The sequence below is a fragment of the Vombatus ursinus genome, unplaced genomic scaffold (genome assembly GCF_900497805.2).
Source record: "Vombatus ursinus unplaced genomic scaffold, bare-nosed wombat genome assembly UNPS02009132.1, whole genome shotgun sequence".
NCBI lineage: Eukaryota > Metazoa > Chordata > Mammalia > Diprotodontia > Vombatidae > Vombatus > Vombatus ursinus.
The window spans coordinates 13,173,773-13,197,637 of record NW_020948910.1 but is presented as its reverse complement, the minus strand read 5'-3'; the positions used below and the strand labels follow the sequence as shown (position 1 = coordinate 13,197,637).

At 38.4% G+C, this 23,865-nt stretch overlaps 1 protein-coding gene across 2 annotated transcripts in view; it reads right to left on the bottom strand.

Moving 5' to 3' along the window:
• Window positions 1-21,749, bottom strand: part of MTFR2 (mitochondrial fission regulator 2) — a 32,592-nt gene extending 10,843 nt beyond the window's left edge. The window contains exons 1-6 of one of the 2 annotated variants that reach the window (XM_027850756.1): window positions 21,654-21,749; window positions 17,890-17,957; window positions 16,330-16,443; window positions 13,947-14,051; window positions 7,443-7,564; window positions 5,001-5,224 (exon numbers count right to left, since the gene is read on the bottom strand). In XM_027850756.1, coding sequence (XP_027706557.1) covers window positions 5,001-5,224; window positions 7,443-7,564; window positions 13,947-14,051; window positions 16,330-16,443; window positions 17,890-17,952 — 628 coding nt within the window. In that variant the 5' untranslated portion in view covers window positions 17,953-17,957; window positions 21,654-21,749. Of the gene's footprint in view, window positions 1-5,000; window positions 5,225-7,442; window positions 7,565-13,946; window positions 14,052-16,329; window positions 16,444-17,889; window positions 17,958-21,419; window positions 21,505-21,653 lie in introns of those variants that run through there. The other variant, XM_027850755.1, reaches the window with a different exon arrangement.
• Window positions 21,750-23,865: the final 2,116 nt, after the last annotated feature.

Here is a 23,865-nt window from a genome sequence, read left to right as displayed (position 1 = left end):
GCCTCAGATACTTGACACTTTACCAGCTATGTGACCCTGGACAAGTCACTTAACCTCGACTACATCACACACACACAGACACACCAACACACAACCACACAGGTTTTTCCCTTTTGTTCTGATTCTTCTTTCATAACAAGACTAATGTAGAAATATGTTTAATATGATTGTGTATGTATAACCTGTATCAGATTGCTTGCCATCTTGAAAATGGGGGAGGGAAGTGAGGGAGAAAAAATTTGGAACTTAAAATCTTATAAAAGTAAATGCTGAAAACTACCTTTACATGTAATTGAAAAAAAAATACTATTAAGTGAGGAAAAATAAATAAATCTATGTTGAATGGTAACCTTCTCTAGTGTGGGGTGAGGATGGAGGGAAGGAGAGAGGCAGTTTGGAACTTAAAATGTAAGAAAAATAAATAAAATTTGAAAAAACAAAAAGCATCTCACAAGATCACATGTAAATATATGTCATTATGGTTTCTGTGCAAATTAGGAACTATTCCTGAAATGTTATTAAAACAGTTATGTGCTTCCTGGGCAGAAGCAAATTCTCTTGCAAAGGAGTTCCAATAAAGCAAGTCAACAGAAAGCTTAATCTACATTCCAAATTAGCAATCCAGAGTAAAAATGCTAATGACATGTGATTTCAAAGACTATTTTGAAAGGAAAATATGAAGTGTTATTACTTAACATGATACACAATCTTAATTACACTTCTCAACAGATAATTTTAAATGTTGGTAAAAATTATGAGTGTACTATAAACAAGACTAACTTACAAATCCAAGTATAAACCTGATGCATCTACCTCCTGTACAGTGATATTTTACCCAATTCTGTCAATACAAGAGAAATCAATCACCTTAGCTCCCCTGAAGTTCTACTAAGCAGGGCAATACCCAATATTCCTATACCAAACTTCAATTTACACAATGAATGATTCCTGAAAAGTAGTTATGTACAAATGACACGGGAAAGTTAGTTAAACTTCCTAGGAGAAGCAAGACATGCCTAAAGAGAACTAGGAAGTCTCTCCTCTGAGAAACACCACCCACCTCAACATAATTAAAGTTTTCTATATCTTTTGCATAAAGGCTACCAACTTTGTTTTAAATATAGGTCAGCAGTATTAATAGCTCACAATTGTAGGACTCATTTTCCTTACAGTGAAGGAGGTTAACGCAAATATAATTATCCTCCTTTTAAAGATGAGAACTCTGAGGCACAGAGAGGTGAACTTGGAACTTCAACTCAGTTCTTGTAACACCAATTCTGGGAGTCTTTCTAGATTATCTCACCTCCTCTGAAGCATACAAAAATAGATATTTTATAGTCTTTATTTAATTCCAAAAACATATGCATCAAAACTTTTAAAAGAGCTAATCAAATGCCTCATCATGGTATGAAGGTGACCATGGAAATACTTCAATATGGTGTGACAATGACCTATATGTAAAGCTGGGCAGTCTGAGAGCAGGCCAAGTGCACTGGGGATGGTGTGCACTAGAAGACTGACAATCAAGTGACTGAATTTACAATTTATAAACACCACCTGGGAAGTTGTGAAATAATTACAATCTTATAGGTAGAATATCAATAAAATCATGGGTGCCCAAAGTACTAAGGGTACCAATGCAATTTCTGGCTTCCATGGGAGAAGCCGTGGATATGAGTCACAAAAAAAAAAAATCACATAGGTGACTTCGGAGGGCTTTGGACTAGTAAAGTCTAGTTTGGACTAGTAGGTGAAAATGGGTTTGGTGGGGAGAAATTTGACAAAATTTAGGAAAAACTGAGAAAATCTAAAGAATAATCTTGAGGTCTGGAAAATCATCTAGATCATGCACACTAAGGGAGTAAAAGAAAAAGGAACAAGGTCAATTTTTAAGAGGATATAAAAAGATAAAGGATAATTGAAGAGGATGAGGAGGATCAGGAACATAGTAACATAGTGTTCAATGAACCCCCCCCCCAAAAAAAAACAAGTACTGGGTGAAGGACTCATTTAACAAAAACTGCTGAGACAGCAGGCTACAAGAAATCAGGCTTACACCAATACTTCACAACATATGCCAAAATAAGCTCCAAATGGATGCATGACCTCAACATAAAAATTCATGTCAAACAAATTAAAGGATTAAGGAAGAAATTAACTTTGGGGATCTACACATGGGGGAGAGAGGAGAGTTCATTACTAAACATACAATAGTAGGTCACATGAGATAAAACTGAAGATTGAGTATATGGAATTTAAAAGTTTCTGCACAAATAAATCTAAGGTCATTATAATTAGAAGGAAAACAAGTAACAGGGGAAAAATACTGGCAGCAAATTTCTCTAATAAAGGTTCCATTTCCAAAATAACCGATTCAAATTTATAAGACTAAAAGCCATTACCCAATAGATAGATGTAAAAGGTATAAATGGCAGCTTTCACAAAAAGAAATCCAAACTATCAACAATCATATAACAATTCTCTAAATTACTAACAATTAGAGAAATACAAATTAAAGCAACTTTGAGGTTCAACCTCACACTCATAATATGACAAAAGAAGAAAAAAACAAATATTGGTGGGGTAGGAGGAAAACAAGCACACTGTTGATGAAGTTATGAATTGATCCATTCCTTTTTCCCCAAAAGTTACTAAATTATGTATAACCCTTTGTGCATATCCAACCTATTAGGCCTATAACCCAAAGAAATCAAAGAAAGGTCTCTCATTTACAAAAATGTAGCAGCTCTTTTCTTAACCAAAAATTAGAAATTAAGTGGGTATCCCCCTATTGGGAAATGGTTAAGTTAATTGTTGTATATGAATGTACATGGAATATTGTGTGCCATAATAAATTACAAAATAATTTCAGAGCAAACTAGAAACACCTCTAGGAAGTGATGCTGAGTGAAATCAGTAGAACTAAAACAATATATATACAATGATAACATTATCAAGGAAAACAACTGTGTAAGGCTTTAGAAGTCTGACAAAAACAATGATAAAACAGGAGCCCAAAGGACTAAAGATGAAACATTCCACTCACTTTCTGACAGAAAAACAACGAACTTAAAATACAGAAAGAAGAATTTTGTTGGAAATTTGCTTTACCAGTCTATGCATGTAGTATTTCAGGGCTTGCTTTCTTCCTTTTTTTAAAAATTTATTCCAATAAAGTAAAGAGGTAGGCAGCAAGAAGGACATATTAATAAAAGATAATTTCAGAAGCAAACAGATAAAAAGACAGGTTTGAAAGTAACAGGTTCAATTTATTATATACTTTCTTTAAAAAGCCTTAAGCAGGGGCAGCTAGGTGGCGCAGTGGATAGAGCTCCAGCCTTGGAGTCAGGAGGACCTGAGCTCAAATCTGGCCTCAGACACTTGACACTTATTAGCTGTGTGACCCTGGGCAAGTCACTTCAAAAAAAAAAAAAAAAAAAAAGCTACAAGCAATAGACTTCCTGTTTTACATACAATCCTCTTTTTCTACCCTACTTTGAACAAGGAAATGTTCTTTGGGGTATTTAACGAACATGGAATTATAATGTTTTTGAATCCTTACCCTCAAAAAAAAAAAAAAAAAGGGAATTAGGGAGTAGAGCCACAAGACATAGACAAATAAAGAGAAGGTAGTTGGACAAGGCAAGGAAAGTAAGACAAAGTAAGAGAATTTTTGTGTTTGGTCGATAAGTCGTGTCCAATTCTTTGTGATACCCATTTGGGGTTTTCTTGGCAAAGACACTGGACTGGTTTGCCATTTCCCTCTCCTGATCATTTGACTGATGAGGAAACTAAGGTGAACAGGGTTAAATGACATACCCAGGATCACACAGCTAGTAAGTATCTGAGGCCAGATTTGGGCTTTCTGACTCCAGGCCTGGTGCTCTATCTACTGTCAACTGCTAGGTTAAAAAGATGAAAGGCTAGAGAGTTAAAAAAAAAAAAAAAATAACAGAGTAGACTGATGGGTGGGGACAATAAATGAAACAGAGATTGGTACAAAGCAGAAAGGGAGGCAGGTATGTCCCTAGAGTAATGAAACAAAGGAAAAGAATTTGAATGGAATTGTTAAGTTTCATCATTTTTCTGCATTTCAGTTGTTTCAGAGCCCATTTGGAATTTTCTAGGCAAACTCCAGCTCATTTTGCAGATGAGGAAACTGAGGCAAACAAGGTTAGTGATTTGCCCAGGGCCACACAGCTAGTAAGTGTCTGAGGCACACTATCCACTGCACCACCTAGCTGTTGGTTGGTTAAGTTAGGTGGTAAGTGACTTTGAAAGTTACAACTAGGTTCTTAAGGTTGACCTATAAACACCCACCAGTAGTTTGAAAGAAACAAGGTAGAAAATCCAACCATTTTTGAGAATGAGGGACATTATGCAATGACTCACCTCCAAGAAAAGCAGATTGGGGGCAAGAGGATGGAACTGACACTTGAAAGGCAATCTCACACGCACACGGTCGCTCATACACACACACACACACACACACACACACACACACACACACACAGTCAGATAAAAAAATCCATCTCATGCAACAGGGAAATGGGAGAAGGGGGAATTAGTGGGAGAGTAGTTAGTCCTAAATAAACTCGTAACTAACATTGTGCAAAAATAAAGCTCTTTTTTAAGACAGCAAAAAATAAGAGTATAAGGGGGTGCCCATATATTGGGGAATAACAAGTTATAGCATATAAATGTAATGGAATATTATGGTCCTGTAAGAAATGATAAAGATTTATATGAACTGATAGAAAGTGAACAGAAGGAAAAGAACTTATACAATGACAAGAATATGGTAAAAACAAGTAACTTCAAAAGAATTAGAAACTCTGATCATCAACCAGCCTTTCTTTAGGACTTAGAGCAGAGGTTGGGCAACCACTTGTTGGGTATGTTATAATAGGGAATACCTTCATATGTGCTTTGAACTACAAGGCTGATTCAAATGCTAGTCGAGAATTATCTAGTCAAAACCAAAGCAGAAATAAACTTACCAAAAGTAGACCTACTGTTTTCTGTTTCTTGAATTCCAACAATTGCAGCAATCTGGGAACGAAGAATGGATAGCTCATCTTCCAGGGCAGCTATTTTTTTAATTGCTGCTTCAGTAACAGGAAGATCATTTATTTGCTTTCTTTGTCTTGAAACAGGAATTAAAGATGGAGGCACTGAATTGAATAATTCAGTTTTGTCCTTATAATTTTTCCATATACAATTTCTGTAAAGAGAAGAAGGAACAGCTAAAATATTTCTAGGGAAAAGGAAATTATTTTCTCCTACAAAGAGACAGTCTACAGTCACTCTCTGATCCCTAGTACTAGTTACCTTATCATTTTACAAAAAAATTTTAACTTTCATATATTCATACATTGAACTTATTACATCGTGAAGCAGTGAAAGGTTATGAACAGTTCTCAAAAGAATTGCAAACTATTAATAACCACATGAAAGAATGTTCCAAATCACTAATAAGAAGAAAAATGAAAATCAAAACAACCTGTGGTTTCATTTCACACTCAGCAAATTGGCAAGGATAATAAAAGATGAAAATAGTTGATGCTGGAGTTGTGGGAAAAATAAGCATCCTGGTGCATTGCTGGTAGAGCCATGAATCAGTACACTCATTTTGGAAAGGAATCTGGAGTAATGCAAATACAAATGACTAAAATGTCAGCAGGTACACTCTCTCCACTGGTGCATATCACACATTCTCCTTCTCATCCTATGAGTCATCTATCTTCCTACAAATCCTCCACAGAAGATCTACCCAACTGACAGAGGACTATATTGTGTATACCAATACCACACTAAGACTACTCATCTCTAAGTGAAATGCTTTTTTGTAACTGACAAACAATAGACATAGGAGGGTCTATAACTACCATTCAATTATCTGAAGATGAGTTATGATCTTTGAATCCGTAAAATCCTGCCCATTCCCTTTTTAAAATTTACTTCTTTATTCTGAACTTTAATATCAAAAACACTTTAACATTACAACAATAAATAATAAAGAAGAGTCACGATGACAACATGAAGATCCTAAAAGGAATGTTAAGGTTTTTTTGGTATTGTTTTTGGTTAGGCAATAGGGTTAAGTGACTTGCCCAGGATCACACAGCTAATAGGTGTTATGTGTCTGAGGACACATTTGAACTCAGGTCCTCCTGAATCCAAGGTCGGTGCTCTATCCACTGCGCCACCTAGCTGCCCCTAGGAATGTTAAGGTTAAGTTTACTAGATTCTAATTCCTTGAAAATGAGCATTCTTTTGAGGTTTAGGGGTGCTAGGATGCTGAAATAGCAACACGCAGGTCCTGCCTGAATGAATTTGACCCAAGCTTTCTTTCAGCCAAAGACTAGGTTTATTAGAACACCGACAGAGCAAAATATCTGCCATACTGGCCAGACTCTTAAGGAACCTAAGCATTTGTATTGCAGGTGGGCCAGATTAAATCTGAGCCATGAGCCAGATTTTAATAATCTGAGCACCTTAATGGCAGCCAAGATGACCTTATATACAGAAAGACTATGGGAGGGATCTATGAGTGGCCAAGTAGTCTGAGGTAACTGTGAGGTAACAGAAAAGGAACAGAAGGCCAGGGACCTAGACTGTGTGGGTGGCCAAGGGAGAATAAAGTCTAGATAGGATTAAGGGTGGGAAGTGGCCAGGGGCAACTGAGAGATAAAAGAGAATTGGGAGATTAGGCATTAGCAATAATGAAAGGCCAGATGAGAGGATTATAGCCTCAGGAGAAAGCAAGAGACTTGATCAAGTGGGGAAATTCAAAGAGAGCTGGGGGTACGGGTGTGTCCCAAGGCCTATACCCCATCAATTCCATCTTGGGCAAATATGGTAAAATTAAATAGAATATTTGATTAAATACAATATTCCATGACATAACAAGTAACATGAGTTTAATTATATAAATCAAACATGGAAATTCACAAGTTATACTATATAATATCTAGTAATTTAATTCAGACTTCCACATTAGTAAGAAAAGATTTGCATCCTAGAAAAATACACACAAACCTTCCAAACTCTCCAAGCAAAAGCCCTCTACCACACATAGAGCAAATCAAGTTATATTCTGTACTACTTTCCACAAGGCTAAAAATTCAAGCTTTGAAATAGGCTTGCATCTAATATAATAAAAATGGATAGGATAATTCTGATTAATATTGATCTTTCCTATACCTATTATTCACCACTAAGCCTAATTCTTTATTGGGAAGATAACTACCTATATATACACTGGATTTGACAAATACTTATTAACATGACAAAACCATAAAAGCACATATAATAAAATGTCAAATTTTCAAAGATATTCAATTCAACTCAAACATGTATTAAACACCTAGAATTTGCAAAGATTCAGATCATTATCTACTCCAATACTTTCCAAGTTCCACACAGAACAGTTAGCTTACCTAAATTTGGCTAATCCGATGTCTTCATTTGCCACACATAGGATATCAGCAAATGTTGGAACTATGGGAGTCAGAGCAGACCCATGTTGATCATAGTCTAAGGAGTTCAAGTACTGGAACAGCTAAATAAAAAAGGGGGCGAAAAGGTCAAATCTCTAGAGATAAATGTGTCCCGTCCAAGAAAAAAGTATAATCCATAGAAACAAAAGAATTTAAAATTTAAGTGTGAAAAAGGATCAAAAGTTAAAAAAAAAAATACTACCATTAGTTAGCAAGATTAGGAGTGATTAAGTTATTCTTTTTTCTAAAATTAAATAAGTAGTAATATTCTGTTCCTTTTCTCCAGTAAACATTCCCTAATTAGCCTCACCAGTCATATAGAAGATAATAACTAGCTCCGGATATCTGTACAGTAGGTACTGTTGTATTTTGTGGCTCCCTATTGCTCACAGAAAAATGTATAATGCAATGCTGACATTTTTATGGTAAATCAAATCTAGCAAAGTAGTTTACATTCATTTATCTCATTAGAATTTTTGTGTAGGAGGCACTTTAGATATCACTGTTCTCATTTTACAGATAAGGAAATTAGGGCTCAAAGAAGATTAAGTGATTTGCCAAGGTCACAAAGTTAGTGTCAGAGGCAGGACTTGAACCCAGATCTTCCAGGTGAACAACCAACAGCTTCTCAGAATCAATCAATAAGCATTTATTATTTTGGGGCCACTAGGTAGCACACCAGGCCTGGAGTCAGGAAGAGCAGAGTTTAAAACCAGCCTACCAGTGTGACCCTGGGCAAGTCACTTAATGCTGTTTGCCTCAGTTTCCTCAATCTGTCAAATGAGCTGGAGAAGGAAATAGCAAACCACTCCAGTATCTTTGCCAAGAAAACCCTAAATGGGGTCAAATAGTCAGACCCAACTGAAAATAACAATAACTTGAAGGAAATCAGGAGGGAGTTAAGGCAGTGCACTCCAACCATAGGTACAGCCATTGAAAAGATGTGGAATCAGGAGAAGGACTGAAGTAGGGGGAGCCTTGAGTCTATGATACCAATCAGAAGGCTACAGCAATCAGGTGTTAAGAGCCTGCCCCAGGGTGGCAACTGTGTGAGTGGAAGATAACAAAAATACAGTATAAACTGTTTGTCCTTCATTCTCAAAGAGGACCATATCAGTGGGTGATGCCATGACATGCAAATGAATTGGATTTGAGTGTGGGGGTGGGGGGGTACACCCAAGTCACCAGGCTCACTTTCTCCTCCAGAGCCATCTGGGTCTAGTGGCATGATATGGATCAGGATGACCAAGAGGCAGTGGGAGACCTTGGCCTTTTCAAGCTCAAGTCTTTAACAGGTCTCAGTTTGACTGAGGCAGTGCCCATTCAATGATTAAAGCTTTAAAAAATGAGGCAAAGAATGGTCTCTTTAAAAAAAAAATAGATCTGTATATAAAAGATGCTGTGAAGTTAGAAGCAAGACTTTTCAACAGATTGGCTATACAGAGTGAACAGAGGACTACACCTAGGTTGTGAGTAAAGAGTAGAGGACTATATCTAGGTTATGAGTCTGAGTGACTGGAAAGCTAGTGGTGTGCTTGACGCCTGTATAAGGAAATTCAAAAGAGAAAAGGGATGAGAAGAAAAGATAATGAGTTTTGGACATGCTGTATTTGAAATGCCTACATTTAGGACAAGATGTCCAAAAGGCAGATAATGATATGAGTCTGGAGGTCAGGAGGTAGATTAGGGCTGATAAGTAGATCTGAGTATAACCTGCAGAGAGTATCACTGAGACTAGGAGAGCTGATGAAATCATTAAACAAGATAGTAACGAGGAAAAAGGGGACACCCAGGTTAGTAAATATGACCTAGATAAAGATCTAGCAAAGAAGACTAAGAAGAAATGGTAAGAAAGGGAGGGAAACCAGGAGGCAGTAGTGTCATGAAAACTTGAGAAGACAGTATCCAGGAGAAGAGGGTGATCAACAATATCAAAGGCTACAGAGAGGTCAACAAGGATTAGGGATGAGAAAAGGTTATTAGATTTGACAACTAAGGGTTCACTGGTGACTTTTTAGAGAACAGTTTCAGTAGAACAATGATACTGAAAGGCAGATGGCAGATAGAAGAGAATGAGATAAGTAGAGGCACCAGGCTTTCTCAAGGAATTTAGCAGATGAAAGGGAAAAGAGCTAGAAAGAAAGCAATTCTAAGATCAAGTGAAGGTTTTTTAAGGAAAAGGAGATGTGAGCATGCTTGCAGGCAACAGGGAAGGAGCCAGAAGACTGACAGAGATTTAAGAAAATAAAAGGGCCAATCTGTTGGAGAAAATGGAATGGGTTTGGCTATCCTGTGCTGTGTTAGACTGGGCTAGGGTAGAAGGAAGGATGCACACAAAAGGGATTTGCCTTGACAAGAAAAGCCACCTTTTCACAAGATAGGCATCAGGGTAATATAATATGAAGAGGAGGGAACTAAATAATAAAGCAAAAAAAAGGACTTTGTGAGGCAGATATAGGGAAGGAGTGCATACCAGGCACATGAGTCTGCCAATGTAAAGGTCCACAGATGGGAAATGGAATCTCACAGAGAGAAAGGCAGTTTCATGGAGTAGAAAAAGTGTAGGAAGCAGAGCAATATTTAATGAAGAAGGAAAGATAGGAGGGGACTAGGCTGTGAAGAGATTTGAAAGCTCAACAGAAGGCGGAGCCAAGATGATAGAGAAAAGGCAGGGACTCTCCTATTCTCCCCTAAACCTCTTCAAACACCTTTAAATCATGCTTCAAAACAAATCCCAGAGCAGCAGAACTGACAAAAGGATGGACTGAAACAATTTTCCAACCCAAAACAACTGAGAAGTCTGGCAGCAAAGGTGTGTTGCCCCAGGTTGAGAATGGGACACAGTCCAGTGCAGGCTATGCCAGTGCAGACCAGGCCCCAGCAAACCAGGAGCAGGCCTTGGGGGGCAACTGAATCAGTGACCACATTGGCAGTTTCTGACCTCTCAGTCCACAGAGGGTAAGGGGGTTGAACAATTGATCAGAAGGAGATTAAAGGGGTCCCTCTGCTGGCATTGGGGGCTCTATCACATTGTCCACACTTGGATCTGGGGCAAGGAGGAGCATTAGCACACCAGAGCTTGTGGCTTCAGGGGAGCGAGGACCCTGGTCACAGTTCCAGGGTGGAAAGAGCGCTTGTGGTCGCTCAAAGACAAGCACATTACAGGAGGGCAGTAAACACATCTCTCCCACATACCACCTTGGAAGAACCAAAAACTTACATACAAGTCCCCATATTTACCTCTGAAAATAGCTGCACAAAAAACCTGAAGATTGTGATAGTGCCCCTCCACTCTGGAAGCACAGTCCCATTTTAGCATACTTAAAAGTCAAGAAATAGGCTGAAAAGTGAGCAAACAGCAGAAGATGATCCTGGACTATAGAATGTTACTATGGTGACATGAAGATCAAAATACAAACTCAGAAGAAGACAACAAAGTCAAAACTCCCACATCCAAAGCCTCAAAGAAAAATATGAATTGCCCCAAGGTCATGGAAGAGCTCAAAAAGATTTTTAAAAATCAAGTAAGTGAGGTAGAGGAAAAATTGGGAAGAGAGATGAGAGTGATACAAGAAAATCACGAAGAAAGAGTCAAAAGCTTGGTAAAGGAGGGACAAAAAAAGTAGTGAAGAAAACAACACCCTAAAAAACAGAACAGACCAATGGTAAAAGAGGCACAAAAATCCAACAAAGAGAAGAATGCCTTAAAAAGCAGAACTGGTCAAATGGAAACTAATGATTTTATGAGACATCAAGAAACAATAAAACAAAATCAAAAGGATGAAGAAAATGTGAAGTATCTCATTGGAAAAACAACTGACCCGGAAAATAGATTCAGGAGTGATAATTTAAGAATTATTGGACTACTTTAAAGCCATGACAAAAAAAAAAAAAAAGGAGTCTAGATATTCAAGAAATTATCAAGGAAAACTGACCTGGTTAAAATTAAAAATTGAAAGAATCCTCAAAAATGAAAACTTCCAGGAATATTATAGCCAAATTCCAAATCTTCCCACATCAAGGAGAAAATATTACAAGCAGCCAAAAAGAAACAATTCAAATATCATAGAGCCACAGTCGGGATAACACAAGACTTAGCAATTTCTACATTAAAGAATCAGAGTGCTTTGGATATAATATTCTGGAGGGCAAAGGAACTAGGAATCAACTACCCTGTAAAACTGAGTACAATCCTTCAGGGTAAAACATGGATATTCAATGAAATAGAGGACTTTCAAGCATTCCAGATGAAAAGATCAGAGTTGGATAGAAAATATTACTTTCAAACATAAGGCTCAAAAGAAGTATAAAAAGATAAACAGTAAAGAGAAATCATAAGGGATTCAATAAGGTTAAACTGTTTACATTCTTACATGGGAAAACGAAACTTTTAACTCCTAAAATTTTATTACTATTTAACAGTTAGAAGTATACATAGAAAGAAAGCACAGGTATAAGTTGAATATGATGGGATGGTTATTTTTAAAAATAAAATTAAGGGGTGAGAAAGAAGAATGAACTGGGAGAAGGAAAAGGGAAAGGTAGAAGGAACAAATTATCCAACATAAAAGAATCCTGGAAGAGATTTTATAGTGGAGGGGAAGATGGAGGAAGGGTAGGTAGATAGCGAGTAAATCTTACTGGAATTGACTCAAAGAGGGAATAACATATACACACTCAGTTGGTTGTAGAAATCTATCTTACGATACAGGAAAGTAGGAGGGGAAATAAATGGGGGGAAGGAGGAGAGAAAGAGTGGGAAGGGTGCTAATAGAAAGGAGGGCAGATTTGTGGAGGTAAAGACCTCATTTCTCAAATATATAGAAAACTGAGTCAAATTTAAAGATTGGCTAATATGACAGAAAAGGAAAATGACAAACGTTGGAGGGATGTGAGAAAAATAAAACTATAATGCTCTACTGGTGAAGTTGTATACTGATTCAACCATTCTGGAGGGCAATTTGGAACTATACCTAAAGGGCTATAAAACCACATATATCCTTTGACCAATAATACCACTACTAGGTCTGTATCCCAAAGAGTTAAAAAACAAAAAGGAAAAGGACCTATATGTACAAAAATATTTATAACAGCTCTTTCTGTGGTGGCAAAGAATTGAAAACTAAGGCGACGCCCATCAATTAGGACTGGCTGGACAAGTTGTTGTATACAATTGTGATGGAATATTATTGTGCTATAAGAAACGACAAATAGGACACTCTCAGAAAAATCCGGAAATACTTACATGAAGTGAATCAAAATGAAATGAGGAGAACCAGAAGAACATTGGACACAGTAACAGCAACACTGTATGATGAACTACTGTGAATAACTTAGCTATTCTCAGCTATACAATGATCCAAGGCAATTCTGGAAGACTACAGATGAAAGGTACTGTCCATCTCCAGAGAAAAAACTGGTACAGCCCAAATGCAAATCAAAAATCCTTTTCCTTTACTTTGTTTTTCTTGCGGTTTTTTTGTCCTTGTTTTGTTTCACAGCATGACTCACATGGAAATATGTTTTGTATGACTACACATGCATGCAAATTGCTTGCCTTCTTAATGGGGGGGAGGGAAGGGAGGGAGAGAATTTGTAACTCAAAATTTGAAAAAAGAATGTTAAAATTATTTTTACATGTAATTGGGAAAAAAAATAAAATATTAAATGAAAAAAAAAAAGCTAAACAGAGTTTATATAACACTTTATAAACAGAACCAATAAAAAAGCAGTGGCAAAGAGATTAGTGTGAGTAGACGGGCACAAAAATAAAGCTAGTGAAACATTTTTAAAATATACAAAAGGGAAAAGGAAGTTCAGAACAAAGCACAGTCAAGAAGGACCATTTTAAAAGTAACAGCTACGACACTGAGATTCAAGATTTCCTAAGTAATCCTGTTTAAGGAAATGCTCTTTTTATTGGTACTGAAGTTCAGAATAGACAGAAAAAGCGGGGCAAGGGGTAGTAAGGCCAGCATTAAGATAAAGCAGTACAGGGAAGGGGTCTGATGTGAGAAAAGTTGTGGCTCAACTGATTTGGATATAGATGGGATGAGGGAGGGAAAAAAGTTGAGAATAATGTCAAGATTTTCAATATGAACCTGAGAAGGATGGTGACACATTTGACAAGAAACTTTAGATAAGTGGAAAATTTTTTGGAAGAAAGATAATGAGGTCAGTTTTTGAGATGCCTCCAGGACTTCCAGTTTGAAATGTCTGGTAGGCAACTGTTACTGTGAGAGTGAAGCTCCAAGGAGTGCATTTGGGAAAAAAGATAAAAAGTTCACCTCAGTTCAAAAGTAAAATGACTTGTTTTCCAAATTAAGATTTTAAATTCACTAGGAGCAAGGGCTATTTTTTCCATTTCTCTACTATCCCTACCCCCTCCACTTCGCCCTTAGCAGAACTTAGTATGGTTAATCAAACAACGAATAACTGACTTACCTCAAAGTTAGGCCTTGGACAAGGTTCTAAAGGAAGAATTTTCCCAATGCTACGAACAACACTTCGAGTAGATCCATATTCCTTATTTTCCCATATTGATAAAATCTATTTAAACGTAAAAACGTATTTAAACATTTATTTTGGAAAACTGATTTAAAATCTAGTGTCATCAACACATACAAAAAGTACCTTAAACTGAAGCCTGTAGAGTTGGAATGGACTTTATAAAACCCATAAATTTTCTTCACATGAACTACTTTCTAGCTACGTTTCTTTCTGTACTAGCACCAAAAAAACTTATAAATTGTAAAGGTTTACATTTATTCCTATTAAATTTGATTTCCTATACTTGCCCCCATTATTCTAGTCTATCATCTAATGTATTAGCTTTGTGTTATCTGCAAATTTAATAGCATCTATTTTCTTACCTAAGTTACTAATAAAAATAACTATCAAGATAAAGCCAAGGAGAAAGCCCAGAAACATTTTAACAGAGATTGTCAGTCAGGCTGATACTGATCCATTAGTCAGTATGCTACAGGTATGGTCTTTCAACCACTTAATCAGTTACCTTTTTTTTTTCTATCACCAGCTTACAAATCATATTTTCCACAATTATATCATGAAGTATTTGTCAAAAATTTTTATATATATTAACATATGTAAGAGAATATAAAAGTATTCTTTAAACTTATTCCAAGAAATCATGTTATTTCCCCCACTGCCCTCCCCAAAAAACCAGGGGGATGGGGTGGTGCCAAGGGCAGTTACAGGAGAACGCCAAAAAAATTGTTTAGGCAATAATTACAAAATCATTTACTTATGACAGGACCAGGAAAACTTTATAAAAAAGAACTGGTTTGTTTATTTTGTTCTATTTCTACTAATCTCAAAAATCAAATTACAAGTCTGACAAATGGGCTATAAAAAATTCTACTTAACATACAAACAGCAAGTAATCTAGATAGCAATAAAAAAAATTATATATATACAGAAACTAGGTAGAGACCAATATCTCACAACATATTCCAAGATAAGCTTAAAATGGGTAAATGATTTGGAAATAAAGGTTGATATCTTAAGTAAATTAAGGGAGCATGAAAAAACTACCTATCAGATCTATGGATAAAGGAGAGTTTATGACCAAAAAAGAGAGAGAGGCTCGTGGAAAGTAAAACAGATAATTTTGATTACATTAAATTTAAAAAATTTTGCCCAAAGAAAATTTATGCAGTGAAAATTAAAAGAGGGAAACTGGGAAAAAAATTTACATCAAGTTTCTCTGATAAAGAGCATCTTTCTCAGACATAGAGAGAACTAAGCCAAATTTATAAAAATAAGCCATTCCCTAATTGATAAATGGTCAAAGGATGTGAACAGGCAGTTTTCAAAACAAGAAATAAAAGCTATCAATACCCATATGAAAAAATGCTCTAAATTATTAGTAATTACAGAAACGGAAATTAAAACATCTCTGAGGTACCACCTCATACCGATCAGGTTGTCTGACATGACAGAAAAGGAAAAATGACAAATTCGGATGGGGATGTAGGTGTACTGTTGGTGGACCTGTGAACTGGTCCAACCATTCTGGAGAACAATTTGCAACTAAGAACAAAGGACTATAAAATTGTGCATACCCTTGGACTTAGAAATACCACTACTAAGTCTGTATCCCAAATGGATTTAAGAAAAGGGAAAGGACCTACCTGTACAAAAATTTTATAGTAATTCTTTCCATGGTAACAAAGAATTGGAAATTGAGGAGATGCATGCCCTTCAATTGGGGAATGGCTGAATAAACTGTGGTATATGATTGGTGATGGAATACTTTTGTGATGTAAAAATGATGAAGGGGATTGTTTCTGAAAAACTGAGGAAGACTTATGTGAACTGATGCAAAGTGAAGTGAGCAGCAATAAAAGAATATTGTGCATAGTAACTGCAATGTTGTAATGATGATCAACTGTGGAAGACCTGGCTACTCTGGTCAATACATGATCCACAACAATTCCAAAGAACTCAGGATGAAAAATGCTATCCACCTCCAGACAGAACTGATGGAACTCTGAGTGCAAATTAGAGCCTATTTTTTTTTTCTCATTCTTTTATCTTTCTTACTTCTTTTCATCATAATGTGGCTAATGTAGAAATATTTTCATGATTTCTTATGTATAAAGGCTATCATATTTCTTGCCTTCTCAGTGGGTAAGAGAGGAGTGGAAGGGGGGAGAGAATTTAGAACTGAAAATAAAAATAAAATTTAAAAAAATTAAAATAAAATAAAATTACATATAAACAAAGGAACAAAGAGAAAACTGAATAATAGTCCAGAAAGACCTTCTGGCCACTAACAGAGTGAAAAAAGCTAATATTTACTTACAGTGGCCCATAACTGGTACAAGTCAGCTCTTGAAAAGAGATTTGAAGATAAACGTGTCACTATGACTCGAACAATACTTCGACCATTTGCATGAGCTTCCCATATTGGTGTAAACTGTTTCCAAAGCCCCAAGAAAAAAAACAGACATATTATCATGGTAATAGACAATTATCATTTTGGAAGACATGTTTACCAAATACCCCAAATAAATCCTATGTATGAAAATGCGGAGGGAACAAACATTTATTAAACAGCTACTACGTGCCAGGCACTGTGGTCAATGCTTTAGAAATACTACCTCATTGATCACCAAAACAACTCTATGAGCTAGGGGCTATTATCCCCATTCTACCCTCTAAAAAACTGAGGCAAGCAGAGGTTAAGAGACTTGCTCAGGTCACACAGTAAGCTACTGAGGCAGGATATGAAGCCCTGAGGCAATGCTTCTGGACTCTAGGTCCAGCACCATATTCACTAAGTCACTAAGGTACCAAGAATGCATTTCCTCTTTATTTCTGCTTCTTGAAATTCCTAGTTTCCTTCAAGGTTCAGCTCAAGGTCAAGAAATGAAATAGTTTGAGGGTCAGAACAAGGTTCAAACATCCCTGTGGCACTTGTTCCCTATGTGACCTTGGCAAGTCACTTAAAACTGTAGGCTTCAGTTTCCTCATGGGTAAAATGAGGGGTTTTGACAAGATGCTTCTAAGGTCCCATATAGCTCTAAATCCACGATCCTATGGTCAAGTACTGCCTCCTATGTGAACTCCTTCCTGATCTCCTTAGAGATTTATGATCTGGTCAGCAAAATTACCTTATTTTATATATACTTGTATATATGCACATGACCCCATGAAAAATATAAGCTCATTGAGAACAGAAAATATATCTTCTCTGTCCCAGCATAAAGTAGGCACTTTATACATGCTTGCTGATTGACTGATTATTAGCTTTGCAATCTTTACTAGACCGTAAGCTCTTTAAGGACCATGACTGTCTTACAATTTTCTGAATCACATGCTTACTTAGAACAGAAGGTACTCAATAAATCACTGCTGATAGTCAAATGACATCAAAACGCCTTTGCCCATGTTATTACCGTATCTCAATCAACCCTCCCCTTCAAAGAACTTTTCTAAATGTATTCAGTTTAGTGTACATAATAAATACAAATCTCATAATTGCTTACATATTGTCATATATATCTATAGATCTGTATCTATATAAATATAGACACAGATCTATAGATATAATTTTTTTGACCCAGCTATCTCATAAAAATTCCTCAATGGTATCTTTGTTCTTTAACTTAGTCTTTTCTGTGCTAACAGATGAAGCTAGCAGTTTGGGACACTTCAGTGCTTGTTGCATGAAGGGGCAGAAGAAGTGAAAACCTGACATATTGATCATTATCTCAAAAAATTACATACCAAGCAATGTGCATCCTTCCTACCTAACGAGAAATTTAAATGTTGCCTTAAACTAAATGTTTATATTTTAAATTTATCTAAAACAACTTGAAGACAGGTGCAATGAGGTAATTTGTCTGGGAAAATATATTACCTGTTCTCTGGGGATGCCAAAATATTCCAGGAGCTGCCTGAGGAGATTCAACATGAGAGACATTGACACTGAAATGGTAGAATATAAGTTCAATAAAACAATGGACTCAGGAAAAAATTTGGAAAATATTATTCAAAATGAAAATAAAAAGGACAAATACATCAGATGTGGAAAAATTTGAGACTTCACACCTTTATAGGAGAAAGAAACTGGCACAGAAATTGGTTAAAGAACATGAAGCAGGCACCCAAAGGCAACACCAACAACTCTGTCCTCAAAGAGAATTATTTATTCTGGAAGGAAAAAGGTTATTGGAAGAAATGTGCCAGAAAGAAGGTAAATTTACTCTCTTAGTGGTGATGTGTTCAAACTGAGAATTATATTTTAATTGGAACTTATGTAGCCAAGGGTCTGCAAACCCCTAGAACTTCCATTAGCTCTCACTACTATTGAATGTACAGAATCAATGACCTCTGAGTTGGAAGAGGCCTTAAAGGCCATCTGGTCCAACTCATACGAACAAGTGTCAATTCTACAACCTAACAACAACAGTCATCCAGATAATCACTAAAGACCTTCCAGAGACAACCTCATCACACTTTCAGATAGCTCTAATTATTAGGAAGTTTTTAAAGTCTAAATAAGGTTTTGCTAATGTACTAATTATTTTCGTGCTGAACCATTTCAAATTTAGACCTTTTACTTGGGTATATGATTTATTTACTTTCAGGCTTTCCAAGACTAGGTCACTGGAATTTTCTTGTTAAGCCACCTAACACTCTCCAGTTCAGTAATATCTGGAGGCTCCCTACTGACTTCAGGTCCTCTATTTGTCATCCGAAGCTCTTCATATTCTCAAAAGTGTCTCTCCAGGTGATTACTCCCCCACACCTAGTGTCCTAATTGACCTCCCTGGCAAGTGGCCTATTTGCTGTTTCCCATAGCAGGCCATTCTGCCCCTCACCTCTGCCTAGCACAGGCTGCACTGTAGAGCTGAAATACAATCCTTTCTTACGTCCTCTTCTGGGAGTGCAACCCTAGCTTCCATCAAAGATCAGCTAAAATGCCACCACTGTAAAAAGCCCTGTTAGTGCTTTGCCCTCCCTACAAAAAATTACTGTGTTTATAAATGTACAAAGTAATCTAGTTTTTTCCCTAATGTCTACAAACAAATCCAAGTCCCTCCAATCCTTTAAAAACTCTCACTTGATCTTAACATTCCCTCCATCAATTGTGTCTCCTCCTTATCATGGCCAAACTGAGAAAAAGCTAAATATTTTCCTTAACTACATTTCTTCCTCAACCTTCTGTTGCTTTCAACTTCATCACTCCACTAAAACTGCATTCCAAAATCACCAGTTATCTCTTAAGCAACATATCTTCTGGTCTCTCATCTTCACTCTTTACCTCTGTGCACCATTTGATACTGTTAATTATCCTATCCACCTGAAGGGATACTCTCTCCTGTTTGGGTTTTCATGAAATTAGTCTCTGTTGGTTTTCCTCCTGCCTGACCAATCCTTCTCAGTCTCTTTTGTTAGATCAGTATCCACATCACAACCCCTGTGTATACACCGAAAGGCTAGGTGCAACTCTCTACGCGCACTCTAGCCTTGACTTCATCAATTCATATATGTTGAATTATCATCTCTATGTGGCTAAATTCTAAATCTACAGTGTCCCAAAAGTCTTAGTGCAGTTTTAAACTATTTGAGTGTCTCTCCTGACTTTCAGCTCTGCATCATCAACTGCTTATTGTTGTCTCATAAATATCTCAAACTCAACATAGGAAAAACAACGAATTTATCTTTCCTAGCAATCCTCCCTCTTTACAGATTTCCCCATTTCAGCTGAGGGTTTCACCTTCCTTCCACTCATCCAGGTTTGAAAGCTCAGTCATTTCAGTCACTTTTACTCCTCACTCTACACCTCCCAGGCAGTCAATTATTTGCCAAATCTTGTCTGTGACTCTACACAACACCCCTCTCATCGAGGCATGTGTCCACCTTCCAAGTTCAAGCCCTCATCACCTCTTATTTAAACAAGAGACCTCCCAATTGGCCTCAAGTCTCTCTGCTTTCCAATCCCTATCAAGTTGCCAAAGTGATTTTCTTCACTCCACACACTCCAATTCCAGGGGCTATTACTTCTAGAGCCAAATATAAACTTCTGGCCTTGAAAGACCTTTAAACCTGTCCCCAACCAAAATTATTACATCATCCAGAAAAATGGCCTTCTTGCTGTTCTTCACTTACCATACCACATGTCCTCCTCTCCTTTCCTTTTATCTATCATGTTCAGAATTCACTTCTTCCTCATTACTGCCCCTTAGAATATCTAGTTTCCTTCAAAGCTTAGCTGAAATGCCACCTTCTTAATGCTCTTCTGGATACCAAGAGCTGCTAATGCTGACCCTCCTCCCAACTTGGTATTTTTTTTTTTTTTGGTCTCTGAGACAGAATGTCAATTCATTTAGGGTGGGGCCTGCGAAATACGATTATAGTTTTGCTGGTGTTTAAGTTAAGTAAACCAATTAAAGTTCTGAACAAAGGCTTATTCAAGTAAACTTATCAAGCCGATGGGGAGAACAACCCTAACAACTTTTGTCTTCCAGAGTCACAGCAATACAAATAAAGTAGTTTACTCGTGCAGTAAACAAACACTAGTTAAGTGCCTACTCTAGTTGACATTTTTTTCTTTTGCTTTTCTGGTGGGGCAATCACGGTTAAGTGACTTGCCCAAGGTCACACAGCTAGTAAGTGTAAAGTGTTTGGGGCCGAATTTGAACTCAGATCCTCCTGACTCCAAGGCCAGAGCTCTCCAGTCAGCATTTTTAAACAATAGTTGTTTGGGATGCATGCGGAGTTCAGTTAGTACTAGCTCCGGGTGTGAGGGCTTGCGACCATTTAAACAGTATTGGATTGTAAGCTCCTAGAGGGCAGGCACAGTCTTTTCATTAACTGTAACCCCAGAGCAGAGAAACAGAGGCAGGCCTGGGACACTGCTAGCAACCTTCTGGAACTGGATTTGAACTTGTCTTCTGACTCATGGGCAACTAGGTGAAGCAGCGGATCCAGGGGACCCGAGTTCCAATCCGAACTCGACCTAAGACACTAATGGATCTAAGGCCTTTCACTAGTTTTGTGACCCTGGGCAAGTCACTTAACTGTGATTGCCTCAGTTTCCTCATCTGTAAAATGAGCTGGAGAAAGAAATGGCAGACCACTCCACTATCTTTGTCAAGAATGCCGCAAATGGCGTCATGAAGACTCGAGAATAAAGGAGTACCGTGGTTAATTTAATCGAGGTCATTCTAACGAAGAGGAAGAGGAAACCGAGGCAGGAGGGAGATCCAAGGCCACGTTAGTGGTCGATCTGGGAACACCGGGTTGGCCTCGGGTCGCGGCCCAGACCCTCCTCCGCTTCCCCGTTTCTCTGCCCCGGGCCTCGGCTTCCGGGGCTTGGTGAACACCCCGGGGAAAGAGGCGGCAGAAAGCCGGGCCTCCCCGGGCACTGCCCGCCTCACTCACCTCTCGCTCCGCTCGGCCCCTCCAGAGGCCCCCGGGAACCTGGCGCCCGCCCTCGCATCAACCAACTGTCCAGCCTCGAGTCCGTCCTCCGACCCAGCCGCCGCGGTCACGCCCCGTCCTCCCAGCGGCAGCGAGCGTCGCCAACGAGCGAGACTCAAACTCCGCGCGCCGCGATCTAATGCCTTTCGTATTGGACCGACCCGCGGCCTCCTGCCCACCATTGGGCGGCCTTACCTGCCAATCAAAAATCCGGGCGTGGGCAGAGGCGCTTTGTCCCGCCCCTGGGAAGGCGGGTGTTCAATTCGGGAGGCCAATGGGAAGTCCAGCCGCGCACTGCGAGGGTCACTTTCCCGAGGTAGGTCCGCAGTGGGCTGTTTGATCGCTGGACCTAATTTAAAACTCGTATGGTCACGCTCGCTCTTTCTGCTCCCTCGGAGCAACCTCGAGTGTCCCGAGAGCCTCGGGAGTTGGCCGGTCTTCCTTACCCGCCGCCCCCACAGTTCAATTGGGTCTCCTGCCGCTGCAGCCACACCCAGCCTCACCTCACGCGCCGGGCGTTATCCGATGACCCTTCCGCTGGCAGCGCGGCCTTGGGCTGGCCGCTGTCTCCCTCCGTTGTTTAGTGGCTCACGTTTCGGACGTTTTTCGTCCGAGTGGGGTGCGTTGGGATGCCTGCTATTCTGGTCCTAATGGACAGTGTAAACTTTGCTCACCAAATCCGGCGATGCTTAGAAACCCCTCTTCCCCCCGCCCCCACCTCCGTAAATAGTGCTATTGTAGTAAGAGGGTTCGGGAGGTAGTATTTTGCAAAATTTTACTGGGTAGGTAAGAGTTGCATTTAAAGCCATGAGTTCCCTAATTGTGCCTTCCGCACCCTTGTGGCAGCTTGTCATTGAGAATATTTAAACCGACGAGTAATTTCAGGCTAAGAAGTATTTTAAAATACTTTAGAGGCACACGATTCACACCACCTCGTCCCTCGCAAGTCCACATAAAGCTGCAGTGAGCAGCAGGTAGCAGGGAATAGGCACCTGGATCGGGAATCAAGGTCTTAATTCAACAATTTATCCAGGTCTTGCTAGGTCAAGTCAGAAAGCATTTCTTGGGCGCCTACTATGTGCAGGCACTGTGCTAAAACTCGGGATACAAATAAAGGTAAGAGACATTCACAATCTAATGGGGGAAAGGGTTGACTACATGCAAAAAATCACATTTTAAAAAATATGTACGGGATAAATTGGAGATATTCCGTAGAGGGAAGACACCAACATTAAGGAGGCTCGGGAAAGGCTTCTCGTGGATGAGATTTTTAGCTAGGATTTTAGCCAGTAGGCAGAGATGAGGAAGGAGGGCATTCCAGGCTTGGAACACAGCCAGAGAAAATGCTCCAGGCTAAGAAATGGAGTGTCTTGTGTAAGGAACACCAAGTAGGTCAGCGTCACTGGATCAGATCTGGGGAGAGGGGGACCAGAGTAAGATGTAAAAAGACTGGAATTGTAGTAGGTGGCCAGGTTGTGAAAGGCTTTGAACAGATTTTCTGTTTGATCCTGAAGGTGACATGGAGCCACTGCAGAAGTTAATCTCCCTTTCCCCATTTTGTGTGGGGGTGACTTATATATACGCTTTAGAAAGAATAATCTCACAAATGAGTGGAAGACTGACTGGAGCCGGGAAAGCCTTGTGGCTTTTTGAATTGTTAAGCCATTCCTACAGTGAAAGAACCTATACTTGCCAAGTGTCAACATGAGGAAAACGCTGCTATCCATCAAATCAAGTAAATCTGATTCTTAGTTGTAGCAGTTAATTTCTACAACTATATGTGTATACATATATATGTGAATGTATCAGTAGTTTTTAGCAATTTTTCTCGTTATTTATTCTACCAAGGCCAGCAAAGGCCACCTTTGGAAAGCACTAAGAATCATATATACAGCTGTATTTCTATATGATAATCATGTATTTGGAGATAGAAGGGATGGTAAGGATCATCGAAGAGAACTCTCTCATTTTTTAAAGATTAAGTGCTTCTTTTCCCCAAGGTCATTCAGATAGGCAGTAAGTAGCAGTCGGCATTTGAATTCAGGCCCTTTGGCTTCAAAATCACAGTTGTTTCCATTATACCATTTGCTACTTTGCTAATCCAAGTGGTTGAAATTACAATTCATGTTGAACTTTATCCTCTAAAATTACCTTCCTTATACTTTTGTATCTTATATGTACGTATTTGTTTACGTGTTTTATCCTCCATTAGCATGTAAGCTTCCTGAAGGTAGAGTCTATTTTTACCTTTGTATCCTCAACATTTAGCACATTACCTGGCACACAGTATTTGATAAATGCTTAATTACCTGATCAACTGAAAATGTTTTAATTCTGTCAAAAGGCTCAGTACGCTTTGATTTTAAAATGTTTCTTTTCCACAGAATAGACTGCTTGAATTAACTGA